Raw genomic sequence first — 21,593 nt, 5'->3', positions numbered from 1 at the left:
ATAGATGCTTAAAAAAAATAAGGATTAAAATACTTGGATGGATTGATTTAATTAAACCGCTTATAACTGTAACGATAGGAATGGAGCCTTGTATATTTATTACTGCACAGAACTGTCACCTCAAAAATATTCCGTATGTCAATTGCATTAGTATGATTGCTACAGCATAAGGAATTGTGGCCTAACATGATGTATATAAACAATAAAAAACGAAAGCACGTATGCAATGAATTATCAATTGACAAGTCGATTAATTGATTTGAAAAACAAGGATATATACATTCGTTAATCTACAGTCAAAGCCTTTATAGGCTGGAGATACAACTGGTATGGCTAAATGAGATCGTTTCTCTTGCATTCTATTTAGTTCACCAGATAAATTCCTGGACATTACTAGCATCTATACACATAGTACAGCCAATTTCAACCTAGAGGCAGCTAGAATTGTTTATTCCATTAAAAATACATTATTATACGGTGTAAGATTTCTACTATGACAGATAATACTAACGCCTATAATATTAAGTAACTTTTAAGCGCTCTCGTTAAAATTTGTTAAAGGTATTGTTTATGTTGGGCAGTATGTAAACAAACTAACAAGCCTTTAGCACAACTCCCATTTGAATGCAAATAAGCTAATCAATTCATTTGTCTTATTCAAGGATTAGAATTTTATGAGATGTCTTTTAAGAAATGGCCTTGGTCTGAGGATTTTCAGAATATCCCAGGACTTGGTACTGTACTCGACAATGAGCATTTGACGCCAAATCGAAAGCACATCAATGCTTCAGATAGGATAAGTGGAGACGAAAACTCGAGTAAACGATTCAAAAGAGGAAGTTCAGACTCCAAAGAACAGCTAGCTGCGAATAAACCGGATGACTCTGGCACATCCAAGGAAAGCAAGCTTATGCTTAATGCTTTATTAGAGCAACAGAAGCGACTTTGGGATTGCTTTGAGCAATGGAGGAATCAAACTTCCAGAGGAAACGATACAACTATAAATAACACTGCTATTAATGCTTTATTGGGAAATAACATGACTTCCATGGGCGTACCTTCATTAACAGCAAAAGAGATGTCGAAATTCCAGTTAGATCCAAAAAACACTCCAGTCGTAAGTGGGAAGCATCAATATCAAGCTAATCCACTTTAGGATCAACTCGACTCTTCATTTAGTAATGCGCCTGCTAAAATCACAGGAAATCACGCTTATCAGAAAAATGGACTTTACAGGCAATTGAAAGATAATTTTGTAAGGAATAGAATGAGAGACTATCTTGCTTACAATGTACAGCATTCGCTGGAAAAAGAAAGGTTAAGTCTTAATGAAGTGTCAGAGGAACGAATACGGAAGTTTCAAAGGGAGTTAGTAAGTAAAGTTTAAAGGATTTTTCATTTTGACCAACTCATCTTAGCAAACCCTTAGGCTTCAGCATCAAGACCTAATTTCCGAGAAAGAGAACGAGGAAACCCATCTCAAAGAACTAGAGTTAACTTTGGTTTGTATTTTTGAATTAACAGGATAATACTAATAGCTCACAGGCAAAGAAAAAAAGAAACGCGGCTATCCTAGAAAAGGAAAAACTGGGTTTAGTGTCTCAACATGTAAGTCCATTATTTTTGAGTATTCGATTAACATACTCATTTAGGAGGAAACATGCCTTCATCTAAGAGACATATGTTCGCTCTGTTTAGGTGATGATATCGGTACAAGGCTTTTGCTTAAACTTCAAAACCAATTGAAAAGGGAAAGGCTCAATCTTTTGAAACAAAACCTGAAATATAATGACTATGACAGTAAAATCTACATGTCCTACATAAAAATCAAAGAACGCTTAACGAACTTAAATTTAACTGACAAACATGCGTCGATTTCGACTCAAAGCAATGATGAAAATTCTAATGAAAATCTTCTCCCAGCGAAGTTACGACCTAATGAAATCAATCTAGTTTTATATCAATTGAAGTCTCAAGGAGATTCAATATGTGCAAAGCACCATCAAATTAACCAGTTGTTGGATTCAACAGATGTTATGCTTGATGAAATCACGGAAAAATCATCTTCGAGTGCGCATAAACTAAGCAGTATTTGCAACAGTTTAATTGATCATTGTCATCAATTAGCGAAACTTGGACGCGAAAGAACTGAAAACGAAGAGCGCATCGCAAACAAAAATAAAATATTAGCGGAAAAAAGGAGAAGATTTTATAAATTACAGAACGACATTGGGGAAAATTCTCTAAGTCCTGCAAGTTCTTATAGTTCCGGTTCTGATACACCCACTAGTTTTCGAAGCACTAGCAAAGTTGAGCCATATATACTGCGTTATTTAACTACTGTTTCATCATTCAGAGAAGATGAAAGAACTTGGCAAATAGTTGAAACCCGTTATCGAAAGCTTACAAACAGGAGAATTGAACCGCTGGACTCAAGAGGGCCTTTGTCTGGCTTACCAGCTTCTACGGTCAGTTGTAAGGAAAGCACGCCACGCTCTATATCACTTCTATATATACATATTACGATTAGGGAAACGAACAAGGTTATCTGGATTTCTGAAGTTCATTGTGATGGTGTTGTCCGCGGCGTTGGACATCACATTAAAAAGGGTTCGGCTATGCAAATAGCAGCAACTCAGGCAGCTCAATGTTACCGGGTATGAGAGAGCAGTAGACTGCATGCTAACATTATAGGATATGGACGAAGCATCCATTATGTCAAAGGGTTTCAATGATTCCGAAGTTTTAAAAGAAATATTTTTAGGTCGTCCAGGTTTAAGTTCGGTGAACAATAATTCGCACGGTCATGGCATGAAAATGAACAACCCAAACGCAGAGTCAAGAAATCATCACTTTCAAAGGGGAACAGACAATAGACGTTCATATTTCAAACCCAATCGAAGTCGCCATGCAACTTACTTATAAAACCAAATAAAGCTTGCAGAAGGTTATCTTTATATATGATAGAGGAAAATAATATTTTATTGCTTAAATAACTCTGTAAAGAAGTTTATAGTATATTTTTCTTCATTGAACAAGGAACCGTCTTGGGTGATAAAATGCCGTTCATAAAATCTCCATAATTAGGTAGTGGGTAGAGAGGTATTTAAAAAGTGGAGAATGCGAAGGGAAAGTAAGGAACTTAGCATATAAAACAACTTTTGTCATCTTTGCCGCCCGAGGGTCGTCTTCCTAAAATAGGACCCTTTTGAGGATTTTCGCTACGAATTTTTATTTCAGCAGCGGGAAATAGCATCCGAGCGGCACCTGAGCTTCCAATCAATGATTTGCAGAGTGGTTGTTTTTCAACTGGACCATCACCTTGGATGCGTTCATCTTTATCTGGCTGAAAATTCTGGTTAGCATGAAAAATTTTGTTAAAGGTATTCGTTAAATCTTGACTGATTTTATAGAGATTCAAATCACGGAAATAGAGACCGTCCTTGGGATCGCGGATGTACTTCATTATAAACTCTGCTTGATCAAAGACCATTTGCTGAGCAGGCTTTGCGTAAGAAGAAGTGGGCATAGCAAAAGAAAAAGTCATTAATCCCTCAGCCAGATGCTGAGCGAAAAAGGTATTATCTTTCCAAGTTTTGAAATCGGTCTTGCAGGATTGATCGTACATAGCACTTTTCGTGTTAAGAGCAGCTTCGGCCATGTTTTCCATGTAAGAATGTATTTTGCCAATATTGGGAAGCCCCTTAATAATATCCTCAAATCCGAGAAGCAAAGACATACTAGCCAAAGTAGCGCCGGTATTGTAAGTAAACTTTACAGAGTCAAGGGTCCATTTGCCGTCCTTCATACTTAGACCATCGCAAACGAGATGAGAGTTGTCAACCAAATTATTATGAATCCACTCAACACAATTCCAAGCAAACGATACGAGCTGTTGTTTCTTCTTATTGTCATCCACAGCGAAAGCAAGTCGCAAAGCAGCCAGGGCTGACATGGCAGTGGAACAAGCATTCAAGTTACCTCCAGGAGGACTTCCAGAGTTCACATGCCAAGCTACACCGCCTTTCTGTTGATTCCATCCACGATTGATAAGAAAAGAAATAATTGCTTCGGCTCTGTCTAAGTACTGCTTTTTCCGAGAGCTATTAGAAGTATAGTATCCAGCGGTAGCCAGAGCAATGGCTACTTGAGCGTTATCGTCAAAATAAACATCATTGTTTCCTTGAAAATAGTAACTAGCACAACAAGCATTGTACTCTGGAGACCAGTACCTCTTTAAACATTGAAATACGTTTTCAAACTTTTTTTCAAACTTGTTTGTAAACTTTAAGGTATCTGCCATAGCCTCGGCATAAACAGCAACCGACCAAACAAGGTAAATGTAGCTACCACTGTCATTATAAGTTCCGGAGACATTATCAGAGCTACCCATTTTGTCCGAATGCTTGTCAAAGAAGGCTTTGAAGCATTTCTGAAGGGTGGACAACCCACCGTCCAAGTATTTGTTATCGCCAGTCATTCTGAAGCAAAGCAAAAATTAAGCGAGTGTATACGTAAGTAAGTAAATAGACAAAAGATAATTGGAGGATCTGTTTTACAGTCTTCACCAAGCGGTATGAAAAGAGAAAGCAACAGGAGAAACGAAATTAAGTAAAACCAAAGTAAAGCACAAGGAGTCGACAATCACGAAATGATTTTTACCGATCGTAGATTTGCCTTTAGGAAATCGCAAACGAGAAACAATGGAACTTTAAAACAACTGAATTGATAGAAACAGCCAACAAATCTGATACTCACTATAATAAACCTTAATGACTATGATTATAATTAAGTTGTGGACAAGATGGTGATTCCCCGTCTATATAAAGTGCAAGAAATGACTGACGAAATTTCAAACTCAATGACGTCGTGGCAGAAATAAACGATATCAATGAGAGCATAATTGACTCAGATGAAATCACTATTAGTAGTTTATCCATTTAAGGTTCGGCGAAAATTCCAATGAGGGACACAATTTTGTAAATCATGTAAACATTCATTCTGGCAACTTTCAAGGTCATATGGTAGATTTTTCGTTACGGTACGAGTATTATTTTTCCGTTTTTCTAAGTCGGTTCAAAAGCAAAGGTCAATTTTATTATAGAAAGAAGGAATTGATTCGTTATCGAGGAGGGATAATGATAAAGAGATTATTGTTCATTTCCGGGGTTAGGAATATAAGCGACATCTTAAATTTCCCCCAGTCAATGAAAGAAGAATGTGAAGTAATAAGGGTATTTAGATATAAATAATTAAGGCAGCCTATGTTAAAAAGAAAACCGATTTCATGTGAGAGGGTTGCCTATGGTGAGTCAACAGCAAGCACTGTTAGACTTTTGAATAGAAGAAGGAAACAAAAGAAAGTCAAGAAGATAGAAAAATAGAATGCGTGTAAACAACGTAGTCTACACAATAAAAGAATGACAAAAAAAATAAGCAAAGAAAGGTCCAAAAATTATCTATCCATCATGCAATTAGGATATTGTTTGAGATGTCACATGAGAGTCGGTTCTTGAATTCAACCCAGGAACACCCAATGTATCTGCAAGCGATGTAACACCAAAATCCGGGAAATCCTGTTCAAGGATATTTGAAGACAAAATCGACGACTTTCTTAAATCCATATTCGGGGCTTTACCACTGTCGTCACGATCATCATCGTCAATATCGCTATTCAAGTTCTTTAAAGGTCGCTTCGTTACTTGGGCATCGGAATCACCCTTTAAGCTACTTTTCTTCCAAAGTGCAGTTTGTTCCCAATCAGCAGAATCCAACAAAATTGAATACGTTTGTTCTGTAGATCTTGAGCTGCATGTAGAATATCCACTGAATTTGTTTGAATGAAAGGTGGTACTCTTGTCGTTCAAGGTTGTAGGAGAAGTAGTTTCTGGCTCAGAATACGATGGTAACGACTTTCTCGGGATAACTGGCTCGAAATTACTTCGAGGACTAGGATTTGTTGAGTTTCCGATTTGTTTGTTCTCTTTGTCGTTTGACTGGCTCGAAACTTCAGATTGCGAGGTTTCCATAAACATAGGCATACTCTTACTTGCTACATTATATTCCGCAGTTGAAAGCAAGTAGTTTCTCAATTTCAAGTTCAAAGGCGTTGATGGCCGAATTTGAGGAAGTATAGGAAAAAAAGGAGAAGGCGGACGATCCATTGGTGTGGAAATCGTCTGAGCTGTCTTCTTGGAGGGCTTCTTCTGCTTACTTGACTTTTGAAACGTACGCTTAAAGCCGGTAAACCCTTTGTGGAACTTTTGCAATAGCTTAGAAGACGTAGTATCAGCCTTATCCGCAACATAAGGTAACGTAACTTTTGTAAATGCATTCGGAAATGGATACATCGATACAGAAACTTGAGTATCACCAGCTTTCCCAACTTGATTCGTTTTGGGTTCTTCAAACTTTTCTTCTTCTGAGTTAAAAAATTCAAGCTCTAGACATTTTTGAGCGGTGGGTCTCGACTCTGGATTCCATTGTAAAAGTTGGGTGAGCATGGAAGCAAAAGGCCCATTCCATGGCGGCGAAAATAACTCTTTTAGATTCAAAGGTACTAACTTGGGCAAACTTATTCCCAGCTCTCTAGTTAACTTCTCTGCCTGCTTCCAAGCACCGCCACCTCCAAATCCCATATTTTGAGATTCCTCGTCTGGGCTTCCTAAAATTTCACATATTTTATACACCTGATCAATGTCATCCATTCCAGGAAATATTGGCTGCAATGTTGCAATTTCAAAAGCCATACAACCTGCAGCGTATATGTCAACAGGATATGAATAATATGAATCCCGAAGTAATAACTCAGGGGCCCGATACCAGCGAGTAGAGACATATTCCGTGTAGGGTGGATTGGAATTAATTTCCCGAGCAAGACCAAAGTCTGCAATTTTCACCTTGTAGAAACTAGAATTTTCTATTGGTGATACCAAAATATTCTCGGGTTTCATGTCTCGATGAAAGAAGCCGTTCGTGTGTATATGACCTAAACCTCTAAATATCTGGCTCATGATATCTCTAACAGTGTTGTAAGAAAAAGGTTTGTCTCGTCGGGAATTAATCAACTGAAACAGATTGCATTCAAGGTATTCCATTACGATATGTAAACAAAAAGATCGATCAATATAAAGGTCGAAAATATTAACAATATTTTCATGTTCTGACAGATGAAGCAAAGAATGCACTTCACGTAGCCGAGCAGCGTCTGATATTTTCAATAGCTTTCTCTTCATGGATTTAATGGCTACTACCTTTGTCGAACCTTTACGGGTAGCCAAATGTACAGAACCAAAAGTTCCATCACCCACTTTGCGCATTATAGAAAAAAAATCATCGACAGTATTACATTTCATAACTTCCTTAGACGTCCGCCCATGATGATTTGCCATAGACGGTGTTCTCCACAAGTATTTTTTCATATTATCTGTATAAAAGGAAACCGAAGCAAACTTCTAACAAAAAAGAAAGTGATCTTTTAACTGACGAAATGTGAATATAAAGATTAAAGTAATAAAGGGAAATCAAAAATAAAAAAACGGATGGAACAGCAGTTACCGACGAAACACTTGCTAATAAATACTTAAAAAATAAAGATATAAATATAATCAGCGCGATAGAAAGATGCTAAATAAGGGCCAAAAGATGCTTAGGATATCAAAAACTTGTAAACAAAAACGCAAGCTTTTCAATCAAAAGAGGGTATACAAACAATTATAAAATTAACAAGCAAAAAACCAAAAACTCAATAAATTATCAACGACGTTTCAACAGGCGGAAACGTGCAATGCAAAGTTTAGATCTTTTTAATCCATGCTTCACCAGAAGTTATAAAGATAGTATTCTCATATAAAAACAAGTAATCCAACTTTAAGCAGAAGAAGCCTCTATTTTGAAAATGTACGCTTTCCTGACGAACTTTTGGTTTATGACTTGCAAAGTAATCTATAACGTTTGACAAGATCAGTCCCTATTTTAGAGTCCAAATATATATATATATATATATGTATATTAATAAAACAAAAATTCAAACCTCTTGTTATTTCCACAAGTCCGGTTGTTCCAGACGAAAGAAAAATGGTGGATAGTCGTTAGGCGAAGCTACCAAGAGGACGGTGAAAGTGACAATACTTCAGACTAATATCATATAAAAGGATACCATCTCATGAAATAAGTAATTACCTTAACAATAAAGATATTTTGTTTTATTTTTTCTATACTATTTTGTGAATTGTCCTTGCATTCGTAGTTTTGCAACCCATAATATCCGGTATTCTTAAAGTCATCCACAGCTAGACCAGTATAAAGGTTGTTTGTCTCGTCTCAATTTAGGCGATTTCAAAGCTTTCCAGTATTCAGCGTTTCTTACGTAGCGACTGATAAATGCTAAACACATACACAATAGAAAAGAAATTATTGTGAAAAGACGAGAGTATAATCCTTACCGACATTACTTCCAAGTGCCGCGTTCGCTTCAATATAGAGGTTCTCCAATCTTGGGAATAATCCTAAAACAGCCTTTTAATCGTTAGCACAGATCACACTAATCTCATTACTAACATTCAGTGGTAAAGTTGAGTCTCCAATGGTAATATAATTTTTGCGCAAGAGAGATTTGGCAGCGTCTTCATCCAAAATTCCCGGTAGGCTCCGTTCATAAACAGAGGGGGGCTCTTCTTCGTCAATGTCTGATAATTTTGGTAAAGGCTCGACTCTTTTGGATTTTAACTCGTCATTATTCTCATCAACATTTTCAAAAGTTACATAATCTGATGCTCCCTTTTCCCACAACTGCGTGAAATGTTTTATTGATAGCCAATCGTTTGTTTCCTTAATGCTTTGTAAGTAAAAAGTAACACTCCAACCCTTTACTTACCGGATTAAGCAGATAACTGGGACTGTAATCACCTTTGTATCGCATCTTCGTACACTTGTGAATGTAATATCCTAATTAACGGTTAATTCAACTAACTCACTTTATACGATATCAAGTATACCCATATAATAGAATTGATATTTTTCTTCAGCTGCTAAAAGAATTTCACGACAAGCGCTTAGTCGACCAAGCGAGAAAGATGAGTACTCCGGATCATAAAACAAGTAAACACTTGATACAGCATGAGGTAACAAATCGAGTACACCAACAGCAACTAAAATACCATTTATACGATACAGTTGATGAAAAGATCCGTATTTATTGTTAGTAACAAGAGGAGAGGAGCATAGAAATCTTTCAAATCCTTTTTTCGTTACTTCCTCTTCGGACTCATGATGGACGCTTATTTGATATTTCTTGAACAGTTCAAATTTTTCATCGGTGTACTCAGCCGATTCTAATTTGACCGTGTATGAGTGCGTTTGATCTTCATATCCCTCAATTTGCTCAAATGCGTTCTTAAGGTATTCGATACTATTCTTCGTAGCCTTCTGATTCAGTGGTTTGCCAGTTACCAATTTGGCCCATTTTTTTATAGTTTTTTTTTGCACCTTAGTAATTTGAAACTCATCAGCATTCAATCTTCACCGTTAGTATGTTTATACATATATCCTACATAAGCCATTGCCCTGTAGTACTTGCATTTACATACCGAATCGTGTACAATGGACAGCAAGAGGTCCTCAAGTTTGGCTTATACAAATAATGTCCTGAACGTCTATAACTATCAGTAACAGTGAAAATGAAACTCTTTTGTATTACCTCCAGCCTCTGTCAACAAGGTCTTGATACGCCTGACCGTATGCAAACGTTAGCTAAAAGCTTCATTAAGATTAATTTAACTAGACATACCTCGCATTTTAGTTCCTTCGATAAAAGTCCGAAGTGTTCAGTAGGCTCTCCACTTCGACAATATCCGCAATCTCTGCTGACATTATATCCAGTAAACATGAACTTATTCAAATTCATCATTGACCTAATTTTATCTGAATCTCTTTAGCTTTCTATATTTCGTCTTATTACATAAAATTTACCTTTTTGAAGACATTTGGTAATGTGAACTTATAATACGTATGTATGAATTTACTACTGCTTAACTCTTGAGTTGTGATGCGCTTATTAGAGTTGATATACGAGTTTTTAGTGTGTACTACATACTTCGTGTTTTTTATTTTCATATTTCATCGACTTAATATATACTTTATAAATTTTCAAAATCAAAAAATCAAAAAGCTAAATTATTGAAACCTAAAAACGGATATAACTGTCTAGTAAAATATCTATTAAACACCAAACCAAACCCACATATATAACAATTATTTCTTTTGGAATCATCAATTTTTAAATGATGCATAAATTATTAACCTGTTCCACCAAACTTTTACTGGACCCAAAAAAGAAGGAAGTAAAATAAGTACATAAACGCACCGGATCATACAGACATTTACTGTACACTAAATCATTTATTCTTCGTCGTCAGAGAAGAAAGTCTTTGGCTTGGGAGTACCCTTAGGTGAGGACAACCATGCGAGCTCTCTATCACGAGCACGACGTTCTTTGGCTTTCATTTCATTTCGAGTGAGCTTCTTCTTCTTAGTAGTCTTGGATTCAATCTTCTTCAAATCCTTTTCGGATAAATCTTCAAACTTCTCGTTGTCAACAGCTGCCTTGTCTTTGTTTGTGACCTTTCCGGCGACGACATGCCATTGCTCAGGACAAAGTGCAGAGACAAATTCAGCGTTGTGAGAAATCATAACAACACCACCACCCCAATCACGAATAGCAGTTGCTAGACCGCCAAGAGCATCTCTATCCAAGAAGTTTGTGGGTTCATCCAAGACTAAAAGTTGGGGGTTGTTCCACAAGCAAGCAGCTATAACAACCTTCACTTTCTGCCCACCAGATAAGCTGCTCAAAGGACTGTAATCAGCAATATCACCAGGAAGTCCAACATCTTCAAAGTGCTTACGGATTTCTTCAGGGATAAGATCTCTAAAACCAAGACCTTCACGAGATGACTCCATATCATCGAAGGCTTGAACAAACTTTTGGAACCCGTTTTCAAGCAATAATTCACGAGGAATCCAATTGTTGTACTTATGAGGCTTCCCAAGCCACTTAATTTCATATTGGAAAGATTTCTTGAACTTTTGACGACCAATCAGAGCTTCTACCCTACGACGTTCACCATCCACAGTAATTTCACGTTGAAGTTGAGCACGGTCCTCATCTGTTAGTTTGCGAGTCTCCTTTTCTAAGACCTCACGGTCTTGACCACCAGCATATCTCCATTGAATATACTGGCTGGGTGTTTTCTCTAAATGTTGATCTAAATGATGGAAAGCATGTTGTGCTACATAACCAACCCGAAGGTTAGGATGCTTGAAAACACGGCCTTCTTGAGGAATAACCTCACCGATCAATACTTTAATAAGAGTAGATTTACCAGCACCATTTGGACCGAGAATCGCAACACGGGAAGATAAAGAGAGACCAACAGTAACATCATCTAATGATTTCTTGGAAGAACCAGGATAAGTATAGCTTGCATTAGTCATTTTTAGGATGACTCTAGTGTTGGAACGTACTCCAGCAAGAATACCAGGGGGAGGGAAAACGAACTTTTCATTCGTAGCTGAAAGAGTATAATAAGATTTGGCCTCAGGCTTCTTCTCAACGAAAGCAGAAAGATTGCCAGGATAATAACCCAATTTCTTTGCATTATTCTTGACACCTTCATAATGAATAATGTCTGTACAAACGTGATCCAAAAAGGAAGAGTCGTGAGACACCATAAGGCAAGTAATTTGAGTCTGAGCGTTCAAATAAGCTTCCACCCAAGCAATGTTTGCAGCGTCCAAATGGTTAGTAGGTTCGTCCAACAAAAGAATATCAGCTTTCTGCAACATGGCACGAGCCAGTTCTAATTTCATCTTCCATCCACCGGACAAAGAGGCAACTGGATCCTTTTGCATTTCTTCTGTGAAGCCAACAGACTTTAACGCAGCTGCGGCTTCCTCTCGAGTGACTTTCATAGCAGCTAGGGAAGGGTCGTTAGCAACAAAGTCAAGAATAGCAATACTGGTATCTTCACCCTGTAAGCTATGAGCCACAAAGCAAGTCTTCACTTGCTCAGGAGGAGGGAAATTTTCGACCTTATAATCAGCGATTGCTTTCAGTAATGTAGATTTACCACAACCGTTATGACCAACAACACCATAACGATGGCCTCTGTAAAGGCGTAAATTAGTGTGGTTCAAAAGCAAACGGCCACCATAAGCTAGCGAGAAGTCTGTGTTAACTAACTCTTCGTCCTCAATATGTAAGTTTGAAATATCAGGACCATTAATAAATTTGTAAAACGAGTGAAGATCATCATAAGCTTTGGAAACACAATCGGAAGCAGCAGTTTCACCAACGAAGGGAGTCAGATACGGGACACCCATCTCATTAACCCAAGTCTCCTTATTAAAATTCTTGTGATTATAGAAGGCTACATAGGCATCACAAACATAACTCAAAATTTCCTCCATATTAAAGTTCTGAGGACATGTCGCATGTTCAGTGACGAATTGTTGAAGTCTGTTACGAACGCCAGAAAGCGCTTGTCTCTCAGCATCATTGGCGGCCTTTGCAGCTTGGGCAGCAGCAGCCTTGTTTAAAGTGGTAAGGGCATGAGACGCAAGAGCACGGACTTCAGGCATAGCAGCACCTTGAGCGATCCTTTCGACTTCTGGAATCAACTCTGGGAGAAAGTCCGAAGCCTCAGCAGGATCGGGAACAAGCTTACATAAGTTGTCAGTGATAATAACAGTCATACGCAACATAATTTGAGAACGTTCAGCAAGTGCACGTTTCAAGATGGGAACCAAAACTGCTAAAGCAACGGATTCAACAGTAGCAACAAAGGTTGTAGCACTCAATTCTTTGATACAATCTTCCAGGGTCTCTGGACGAGCCATGCAATCGACCAACTTGGGAATATGAGGAATAATGTCATTATTTTCGACAACAGTGCAAAGATCTAACATGCACTTGATAGCAGCTCGAGAAACCTCGCCTTTGGTATCATGCATGCGTTCTCGAATGCAAGGAATCAAAGAGCCCATTGCTGTTGCAACAGCGTCACGGAAAGATTTTGCCAACGAGCCCAGCAATTCAAGAGCAGCTACCTTACTTGGCCACTTTACGGCTGAGCTATCCAAATAGTCAATTAAAGAGGGAATTAAACGAGTTTCAACTGCAACAGGGGGGAGAACATTCAGCAAAGCATCAGTAGCCATCTTAGCAGCAGCTCTAACGACTTCACCTCTATCAGAGAACAAATCTAGCATAACTGGAAGATAAGGAAGGAAATCGACCTCGCAAGGACGACCGATCTTCCGAATAACAGAAGCAAAACCGATCATTGCAGACTCCCTGTGGAAGCCTGATTTTTTATTACGACCAGCCTTCTCTAATCCATCCAAAAATCCAGTTGTTTTCAAAGCAACTAGTGGTTCATCCTTTTTAAAAATTTCTCCTATTTTTTCGCCAATATTGGCACAGTCCTTAGAAGTTTCGGCATTTAACAAGTCCTCAAGCAGTTTGAGGACATTGTCTTCTTCACGACCTTGAATTAGCACAGAGGATGTCATGTCTCCCAAAGATTTGAACGTTGCGAAATGGCAATTCCGCAAGATCTGATGGTTGACTAGGTTGCTGTTGAAGGATGAAATTTCACAAGCATAAAATGGTATTTAAATTTTTTGTGTCTAAAAGTATCGTAAATTGCTGTTAAGGTCACTTGCCACTGTTGTTCACTACTATGCTTTAACGAACGAATGTTGTCAATCACTATTTTGTAAACAAAACACCTGAGAAAACCCAGTAATATACGCTTGGTAAACAACTACTCGGTGTATTATACAGTGTGAAATGTGAATTACAAAACCGATTTATTTCAACAAATAGAGTCATATCATAGTCATTATAAACCATAGAGTGCAACGTGCATAAACAACAGTAATAAAGTTAACCTGGCAATCAGAGGATAGAAAGATCATTAATGATATTTATCCAGTGTTGTTAAATTGCATGTTTAAATTAAGCAACAAAAGGAGAGAGAGAAAAAAAAAGCGATCCATAGTCATAAAAGTGGTAGACAAATGAATCATTCGTAGTACCCGACAGATATTTTTTAAATAAGATAAAACGTCCAAGTATTGGCGGGAATTTCTTAAATGCGAAAACATAAGAAAGGTACTTCAGTTCAGATTAGAAAGTACCGATCAATTTGATGCTACAGTAAGCAATACTTCTAATTTTTTACCATCGATAAGAATGCAAAACTCCGTAAACAAAATTGCAAATAATTCCTACCAAGATTGAAAGCTGCATTCGCAGGGAAAACATAGTCCTCTGCCAAAGAAAATAGCATGCAAGAGCACCACCAAAAAAACCGACCAGCACGCCAGCCAAAAGAGTTTCGTAAGACATGTCAAATTCATCTGCTGATGAAGTTTGTGCCCCGTTATCTATCCAATCGTCCTCAGCTTCGCGTATTGCATCTTCTGTAAGAGCCTCTAAATTCGTACCACGGGCTTGGTGAAATTGGGACCTTAAACTGGAAATTTCAGGTTCTGTAAATCCAGCTTCACGAAGTCGGTCAAAACCTCTCAGCATCTCTGTAGGATGTGATGCCGACGCTTCCGCTTGTGAAGCGCTGGAGCGCTGAAGTTGACTTAATTCTTGGTCTTCTGGGGCCAATTCGTTTGGTGATAGCTGAGGTCCGACAATACAATGAATAAATGCTTTTCGCGATTCGTTACCTTGTCTATGGGGTTCATAATGCCAGTTCCCCCTTACTGCTCTTTCTATTGTGAACGAAGGAGATAAAAGACGACCTTGAAATATCAGTTTTAGGTGTTTGTCCTTACATTCCGGTGTTCGACTTCGAATAATCTTGAAAAGTTCCCGGATTGTTGTTTCTCCTGCATTTTGAACTTCTAATGAGAGATCAGGCATAGCAGAAGCAAACCGAACTATGATTTCCAGTTTTCCATCTACATTTGAAGTCATTGGCAGTTTTCATTAATATTCTACTGTGCAGGTATATAGAGAATTGATTTTACTGTAGTAGTAAGTCGTAGTGGTGATCGAAGCATACTTTGCTCAACACCAAGATAAGCAATGTATCCTTTTGTGAAAATATAATTTTCTTTATAGTTTTCAGATCGATTTAAACAGTTATAGTCAAATACAAACCGTGAATACAATTCTTTTAGTTATATTACTTCTGCCAAAGTTTAACGCACTAAAACCAAACCTTTATTTTTTTCTACCTGAAAAAGTTTTTATGTTCACCTATCGACACACACACACATATATATATAGATTAAGTAACGCAATCCAAAACCAATATAAAAAACTCACCCATGATTTAATAAGAAAATCACATTTTAAAATCAAAGAAAACCACCGAGTTAGTTTTCTTCATCTGAACTATCATGCTGAACGTCCTCCTCGTGTAATTCTTGATCGTAATCTTCGTCCGAAGGCGCCTGATCATTTGTTACATGGTCTTCATCTTCAGATAAATCTTCTGAAATATCATCCTCTTCAGAATCCATGTCCTCCTCGTCTTCATCTTCATCTTCTTCCATGTCCTCGTATTCCTCAAAACCGTCATAATATACAGTAATGGGCTCTTCGTTCTCAGCATTATCCTTTGAGCCACCAGCTTTTCGTAAAGCAATCTGAGAAAACACCATATCCAATCTTCCTTGCAACGCAAGCATGCTTGTGTATTTGGAAGCTCTTGTTTCCAACACTGAACGAAGAGTAGCAAGCTGATCTTTCAGATCACGGATTAAGCTAAGATGACCACCGTGGAAAATTAAAGTACAACGAATCCAAGTCAAAAATGTATCTGCTCTTAACGGGCGACGAGCTAACCGATCAGCTACTTTATCCAACAAGGCAGGAGCCAATGTAGAGTCTAAACGGCGAACAGTGTTTTCAATTACTTCCAAACTTTGATTATTAAAGCATGACTCAAGAAGAGCTTGATCGTTTGTTCGCAAAGCCTGAGCTAACACAGTTGCTAAAGAAGAAGAAGCAGATACCTGTGTAGGAGTAGCCTGAGCTTGTTGGTCTAACTTGGCAAGTGTCTGCAATCGTTCAGCAAGACTAGGTTCCTGCTCTTCTGCCTGCGCTTCTTCCTCAGTGGGAATATCAGGAATACCAGCAGCATGTTTTTGCATTACACCTGATGTAACGGTGGCATTTGCTTCATCATAAGTGACGACGGGTTTTCCTACTTTATTGACATCCCGGGATTTGGGACGAACTACTTCTAATAGTCCATCCGTAGCCTGAGAAGACAGAATTTTCCAAGGGACGCTCTCAAAAATGGTGCGAGTAGCCTCTTTCCATGCTACCACAATAGTATCTGCATTGACGAAACTAATGGACTCGAGTGTAATAGGAACTCCGCCACGAGAACGAGAGAAGCGGATTCTGAGATTAGAATGACTTGTTAATTGTTTACGCTTACGGGATAGAGAGGCTAGTCCTCCTGATCCAGATGAAAGTTTCGACTCCCATGGATTATCAAATATTTCAATAGTACCGTCTACTGACAGCGCTGCTAAAATACTACCCTTTTTCCCAGTGGCTTCTTCGATTTTCTCGCAACTTGCTAGTCCTTGTACATCATTTTCACAAACAAGTGCTCCAATATTTTTGGAAGGTGCATCAGTGAGCTTCTTATCGGAAACTTGCTTGCTGAAAAGATTGACAAATCGGTCTTGTTCAGCAGCTGTCGCAAAAAGGACGAAATTTTGCGACGGCGTTGAGGCTGAAGAGTAAACAACAGACTGAACAAGCGTTGTATGAGTTGTTAAAGTATCGACAGGATTCGAATCCGGAAGTGCCAACAAATGCGCGCTGTGCGAGGTGACGATAGCAAAATTTGGAATGCAAGGGGAAGGATATACACCGGAAAATTCACGAGAAGGAGTAGTAATCTTCATAATTTGAATAGCAGAACCATTATTAACATTAAATTGAACCAACTTTCCAAAACTGTCAATGGCAAATGCAAATGAGCTCAGAAGAGCAACTTTGGTGATTTTACCCAATTGGCCAAAACCATATGTTTTTGTAACTGTGCCCAAAGCCTCTGAGTATACTATAATCTCTCCTTGTTCTGTACCAAGGAGTACGACATGACCAGAGCCACCTATAGAACCATCTATAGGTTCAACATCATATTCAACAGCTTGATCCCAGCAGATACTACTGACCCGCTGATTCCCTTCTAAAGCATATTCGGTCTTGAGCGATCCCTCTTGCGAATCGAAAATACGCAGACGCTGAGAATCTAAAGCATCTGTTATACTAGCATAAAGCTTAGAAGACTCTTGAAAAGCCCCAAGGTTTATTCCGTTATCCCGTACCGTCCGGAATGTCGATTTGGGCCGACTCCTAGCTGCCATTTGGGATTGATTGCTGTCAGGATCCTGGTGAAGCGGTTTGCTGTTTGACAAATGTTAAGCTAACCCACTTAGGATAGCGCACGAAATAACGCATCGTTAAAATTTTATCATGTGCAGTGACACACAAATAAAAAGCTTAAATCAAAAGAAAAAAGGTACTCGGCATGTTTTTTCAATTATTCATTGTATAGCAGCAGCGGCTAGTACTTACATTCTTCTATAAAATCTTTCTTACGTAGAAGCTCTAAATTCGCACGTTGTTTACTCGTAATTTATCTTTTTAAAAATAGTTTTATTAAACGTATCAAATATAAACGCTAACTAGTGTACAAGAGATGAGACATTGTAAATCAAAACTGCGGTTTTCAGTATAGATAGAACAAAACTGTGCTTTAAAATCGCAGAAAAAAAGTAAATTAAAATGAAATACAGAGAAAACCGACAGACTGATTAAGACAGTTCACCAAAAACAACATTATATCAAAAGAATCATAACAAATTGGAACTAGATTTCAATTTAGAAATCACGAAGTAACCGTTACGTAGAAGATCATGCGAGTGAAAAATGTTCAACAATAAAGAATGTGAAAGTATTAAAAGGAAGAAATTCAACATAAGCAAAACACATATGTACAGCGCAAGAAACCTGAAAAATTAAGAATAACACGAATTATAATAATGAGATAATAAACCGAAACCTTGAAAATTAAAGAAAAAAGCTCCTACCGCATTAGCTCACGCTGAATCACTGCTTTCGCTGCTTTCGCCATCATCTTCAGACGACGATTCATCCGTAGCAAACGCCTTTGACTGATAAGCAGCTGTAGAATCACTCAATCCTTTGTTTTGACTAGCTATTCCAGCAAAGCGATCAAGTTGAGCACGAAGCTGGCGAATCTTCTCTGCCTGTTCATGTTCAGACAAAGCACGACCCTTTCTCTCCTTCTGAGGTTGAGGAGACATTAGAATATGATCGGCAGCTGTTTCATCCCCTTTGCATACATAGTAGTAAACTTTAAAGAATACATCAGGAGGCATCGACGAAACATCAATTTCTATTTCGTCTGTTTTTCGAAGATGAGGAAGGGCTGAACGTAGAATTTCCGCAACATGCGTCAGTTGGTCAGCTGTTAGGTAATTGCATTGTTCAGCTAATTCATTCTGCATTTCATAGGTAATTGGTGGAAAGTTATCAATACTCAAACTTCGAGAACGAGAAACTGAAGAGGAACGAGCTCTCGTTTTCATCGCACGTAAAGTGCTCTGAAGTCTATATATCTGTCGATTGACAGCCTCAAATTCTTCTCCATCATCTAAGAACTCATCCGCGCTATCGAACACATCGTTGTCCCCATAATAGTAGTCAGCATTCACAGATGAAAGTGAAGGATAGGCTTCAGAATCAAAATCAGGCTGCTCGGCCCACAATTTCTGAAACACGGACTCAAGCTTTTTTCCCATAATATGTACTGGCGTGCCAGGAGGATTAAATTTATAGCAGTTCTTGAACATAAGCAACATATCAGCTTCGAAAGCTTTAAGAGATGCATACTCATTGTGGTTCAATTTATTCTGCATCGTACAAAGATCCATGGGATGCTTGATGACTTTATAATAATCGGGACAGCCACAGGCTATAGGATTAACTGGCTTGTAAAAAGGATAAGCATAGGATTCATGCTGCTTTTTCAGCAACTCCTTCAAAACAGACTGACAGAATTTCATCTCAGCTGCATCTTTTCTGCGATGAGGTTTTAGATCATACATCGTCTCTCGACCTGATGATAAAGCAGACTGTCGTCGCGTCCGACTCGTGGGCCTACTAGCTGTAGTCGTATTACGAGGACGTCGTCCAGGTCTAGAGGAGCTAGTAACATACGGGGAAGGCAATTGCTTTAATTGTCGTTCAAATGTAGCCTGTAAATTTTTTCCCATCACACCTACTGGAGATTCTGTACCATTATATAGAAAGCAATTGTCAAACATCAAGCTCATATCGTCAATAAAGTTCTCAGCACTGGCATAACGACCACTTGAAAATTTTTTTTGAATGGTGCCTAAATCCATTGGGTGCTTAACTATTGAAGGATAATCAGGAATGTTTTGCTTTACTGAATCGACCGGAGCACGGAAAGGAATTGAATCGCGACCACGACGAAGTTGACGAAGCATGGCATGAATGTACTTGTGTTGCTCTTTTGTCATTGGGGGATACTCTTTCGAAGACAGAAATTCTTTTTCCTCAACTGCGCTATCCGGTAGATCTGAGATAACTTGAGCGGCGCCGCCAGCGACATTTGAAACTTTAGAGGAAGGAGGGACTACAGAAAGCTCTGATTTTAATTGCATTTCTATAGGTGAAGGTTTTCGTTCAGGTTGAACGGAGTTGATAGCATTTACAGAATGAGGTTGTTCATGCTCAACGTCCGTTCCGTCATAGCGTTGGCGCTTGTTAGGAGCTTCATTAGAGTCCAATTTGGTAGAAGTATTGCTTTCTAGTATGTGCTTTTTACTAGCTCCTTCGGACGCTTGAGACGGTGAAGACGGAGACTCATCGTCATAGTTCGTATACGGCGGTGTAGGATGCAAGTATTGAGAAGAATAGTCGTTCTCCTGATATTGTAAATTTTCTTCCTCGAGTTCATTATCACCAAACAAATCTAGCGTTCCATCTTCATTCTCATTTAAGGGGAAATACGAAGTTTTCTTACCTTCCCCATTCATGGAAGGCTCTGGTGATCTAGGTGTAAATGTCGAGTCGTTTCTTTTACCCAATCCACTTTTGCTTATAGAGGCGGTTTCGGCAGAATAAGGGTGCGTCACAGTAATATCGATATTAGAGACGTTCATTGAACCCAAAGTATATTTACCAGAGTCGTTTGAAATATTAACTTTACCCTGCGAGGATTTCACACTGCTGAATGTTAGTAATTGAGAACAATAAACTGCGCTGGAATGAAGACTGCGAGAGAAGAGTCGAGATAGTGAACAAACTAGACATCGAAATAAACTGAGACAAAGAGAACAGAAATTTTAAAGTATTCGTGGTCAATATCTTCGCAAAGTTGTAAACCAAAGGGAACCAAAATCTTTCACCATCCAAATGTTATTTTTGTTGTCTACTTTGTACTCGGAAGCATATAACCTTTTATTCCTCCTAAAATTATATTCACTTATCGAGTGTAACGTTTAAAAGCGTAAGAAAAGAAACTTCTCGCTAATCTCTCCCATATGGAAATCCCTTGCGCAACAACAAAACCTACTTACGATATAATATTCTCACTGGTCATGTATAGTTCACTGTTCTCACAGCCACTTTAAAAAATAATATAGTTCACAGAAATATTAAATATTCACGATCTGCAGTACCCGCATTAATACAGCAGGCCTTCTAACTTCGATTAAATTCCTCAGATACTATCCGACAACCTTCAATTCACTATTTGCAATAGTGAGAAATAAGGTTTCAGTATTGGAAGAATCGATAAATAAGTAAAATAATTGTTGTTTGTTGAGGGAAGGAGGGAACATGTAGGTATAAGTCCCGGACCTAATCAGGGTTAGGGTTTCGATGGAGATTAGAATAGAGGCGGAAGATCGATTACAAGGAACTTTTATTCGTTAGATGAAGGGCCAATCAGCGTTGACACTATGTCATACACACTGCAGTTTATTTGTTGTAAACAAACCGCGTAGCTAAAAACGGCCACCATACCATTCACGTATCTTTACAGCAGTTCACCAAGTATGAATTTCAATCTTGATTGAGCGCTTCCGGTCGCATGCATGATTTGACGTGAAGCGATCATTATTGTTTTACGAATAACCCCATTATAAGCTTCTACTCGGAAGCGCGTTCTACGCGTCTTCATTCATGTCTACGTGGCTTTGTTAAAATATATGCAGGTACGCGCAATAAGCCAAAGTTACACCTACTTGCCTACAGTTGATAAAATCATAAGGAGAAAGGCAAAGACAAATCAAACAGAAGTAGGAGTTCTTGGAATCTCTGTCGGTGGCCTTTCAAGTCCAAAACAAAAAAAAAAAAAAAAAAAAAAAAAAAAATAAAAGACGCTCCACGACACGACGAACGCGTCTCCATGCAACCTTACTCTTGGAAAAGAAGGCCAAAGCGTGAATCGAACTTTATCGAACATGATCGAAAGCGACTTCTCTTC

At 38.4% G+C, this 21,593-nt stretch overlaps 8 protein-coding genes across 8 annotated transcripts; 1 reads left to right on the top strand and 7 right to left on the bottom strand.

Moving 5' to 3' along the window:
• Positions 1–607: 607 nt before the first annotated feature.
• SPOG_00144 (uncharacterized protein) lies at positions 608–2,972 on the top strand. Its single transcript, XM_013167651.1, has 7 exons — positions 608–1,117; positions 1,157–1,255; positions 1,298–1,372; positions 1,419–1,502; positions 1,546–1,608; positions 1,653–2,657; positions 2,695–2,972. Exons 1-7 carry the CDS (start codon positions 680–682, stop codon positions 2,923–2,925), a joined length of 1,995 nt encoding a protein of 664 aa, XP_013023105.1. The 5' UTR covers positions 608–679; the 3' UTR covers positions 2,926–2,972.
• SPOG_00143 (alpha-1,6- mannanase) lies at positions 2,941–4,762 on the bottom strand. The gene has a single exon (XM_013167650.1). It carries the CDS (start codon positions 4,478–4,480, stop codon positions 3,143–3,145), a length of 1,338 nt encoding a protein of 445 aa, XP_013023104.1. The 5' UTR covers positions 4,481–4,762; the 3' UTR covers positions 2,941–3,142.
• On the bottom strand, positions 4,688–8,157 carry SPOG_00142 (CMGC/RCK/MAK protein kinase Pit1). Its single transcript, XM_013167649.1, has one exon. It carries the CDS (start codon positions 7,419–7,421, stop codon positions 5,475–5,477), a length of 1,947 nt encoding a protein of 648 aa, XP_013023103.1. The 5' UTR covers positions 7,422–8,157; the 3' UTR covers positions 4,688–5,474.
• Positions 8,158–8,181: 24 nt separating this feature from the next.
• Positions 8,182–10,077, bottom strand: SPOG_00141 (arginine-tRNA protein transferase). Its single transcript, XM_013167648.1, has 8 exons — positions 9,970–10,077; positions 9,788–9,921; positions 9,698–9,729; positions 9,588–9,653; positions 8,997–9,517; positions 8,876–8,946; positions 8,560–8,829; positions 8,182–8,517 (listed from the first exon to the last, which is right to left on the bottom strand). The coding sequence occupies exons 2-8, from the start codon at positions 9,905–9,907 to the stop codon at positions 8,413–8,415; spliced, it is 1,185 nt and encodes a 394-aa protein (XP_013023102.1). The 5' UTR covers positions 9,908–9,921; positions 9,970–10,077; the 3' UTR covers positions 8,182–8,412.
• A 17-nt stretch (positions 10,078–10,094) lies between these two features.
• SPOG_00140 (AAA family ATPase ELf1) lies at positions 10,095–13,639 on the bottom strand. The gene has a single exon (XM_013167647.1). The coding sequence runs from the start codon at positions 13,570–13,572 to the stop codon at positions 10,399–10,401; it is 3,174 nt and encodes a 1,057-aa protein (XP_013023101.1). The 5' UTR covers positions 13,573–13,639; the 3' UTR covers positions 10,095–10,398.
• A 206-nt stretch (positions 13,640–13,845) lies between these two features.
• Positions 13,846–15,099, bottom strand: SPOG_00139 (uncharacterized protein). Its single transcript, XM_013167646.1, has one exon. The coding sequence runs from the start codon at positions 14,993–14,995 to the stop codon at positions 14,243–14,245; it is 753 nt and encodes a 250-aa protein (XP_013023100.1). The 5' UTR covers positions 14,996–15,099; the 3' UTR covers positions 13,846–14,242.
• Positions 15,100–15,183: 84 nt separating this feature from the next.
• On the bottom strand, positions 15,184–17,456 carry SPOG_00138 (U3 snoRNP-associated protein Utp5). Its single transcript, XM_013167645.1, has one exon. The coding sequence runs from the start codon at positions 17,413–17,415 to the stop codon at positions 15,400–15,402; it is 2,016 nt and encodes a 671-aa protein (XP_013023099.1). The 5' UTR covers positions 17,416–17,456; the 3' UTR covers positions 15,184–15,399.
• Positions 17,457–17,688: 232 nt separating this feature from the next.
• Positions 17,689–21,465, bottom strand: SPOG_00137 (bromodomain protein). Its single transcript, XM_013167644.1, has 2 exons — positions 20,683–21,465; positions 17,689–20,329 (listed from the first exon to the last, which is right to left on the bottom strand). Exons 1-2 carry the CDS (start codon positions 20,703–20,705, stop codon positions 18,151–18,153), a joined length of 2,202 nt encoding a protein of 733 aa, XP_013023098.1. The 5' UTR covers positions 20,706–21,465; the 3' UTR covers positions 17,689–18,150.
• Between the last annotated feature and the right edge of the window lie 128 nt (positions 21,466–21,593).

This window comes from Schizosaccharomyces cryophilus (genome assembly GCF_000004155.1).
Source record: "Schizosaccharomyces cryophilus OY26 unplaced genomic scaffold supercont4.3, whole genome shotgun sequence".
Lineage (NCBI taxonomy): Eukaryota > Fungi > Ascomycota > Schizosaccharomycetes > Schizosaccharomycetales > Schizosaccharomycetaceae > Schizosaccharomyces > Schizosaccharomyces cryophilus.
The sequence above is the reverse complement of the archived record's forward strand: the minus strand, read 5'-3'. Positions and strand labels throughout refer to the sequence as shown.

Excerpts from the sequence above, each read along its gene's own strand:
- SPOG_00144 (XM_013167651.1), top strand. The coding sequence starts at position 680 with ATGTCTTTTAAGAAATGGCCTTGGTCTGAGGATTTTCAGAATATCCCA. Across the intron at positions 1,118-1,156 it reads ATCCAAAAAACACTCCAGTC|GATCAACTCGACTCTTCATT; the intron begins GTAAGTGGGAAG and ends AATCCACTTTAG. Across the intron at positions 2,658-2,694 it reads AGGCAGCTCAATGTTACCGG|GATATGGACGAAGCATCCAT; the intron begins GTATGAGAGAGC and ends CTAACATTATAG.
- SPOG_00142 (XM_013167649.1), bottom strand. The coding sequence starts at position 7,421 with ATGAAAAAATACTTGTGGAGAACACCGTCTATGGCAAATCATCATGGG.
- SPOG_00137 (XM_013167644.1), bottom strand. The coding sequence starts at position 20,705 with ATGACCAGTGAGAATATTATATC. Across the intron at positions 20,330-20,682 it reads ACCAGTGAGAATATTATATC|TGTGAAATCCTCGCAGGGTA; the intron begins GTAAGTAGGTTT and ends AACATTCAGCAG.
- SPOG_00140 (XM_013167647.1), bottom strand. The coding sequence starts at position 13,572 with ATGACATCCTCTGTGCTAATTCAAGGTCGTGAAGAAGACAATGTCCTC.
- SPOG_00139 (XM_013167646.1), bottom strand. The coding sequence starts at position 14,995 with ATGACTTCAAATGTAGATGGAAAACTGGAAATCATAGTTCGGTTTGCT.
- SPOG_00141 (XM_013167648.1), bottom strand. The coding sequence starts at position 9,907 with ATGATGAATTTGAATAAGTTCATGTTTACTGGATATAATGTCAGCAGA. Across the intron at positions 8,947-8,996 it reads ATATCAATTCTATTATATGG|GATATTACATTCACAAGTGT; the intron begins GTATACTTGATA and ends ACCGTTAATTAG. Across the intron at positions 8,518-8,559 it reads ACTCAACTTTACCACTGAAT|GCTGTTTTAGGATTATTCCC; the intron begins GTTAGTAATGAG and ends AACGATTAAAAG.
- SPOG_00143 (XM_013167650.1), bottom strand. The coding sequence starts at position 4,480 with ATGACTGGCGATAACAAATACTTGGACGGTGGGTTGTCCACCCTTCAG.
- SPOG_00138 (XM_013167645.1), bottom strand. The coding sequence starts at position 17,415 with ATGGCAGCTAGGAGTCGGCCCAAATCGACATTCCGGACGGTACGGGAT.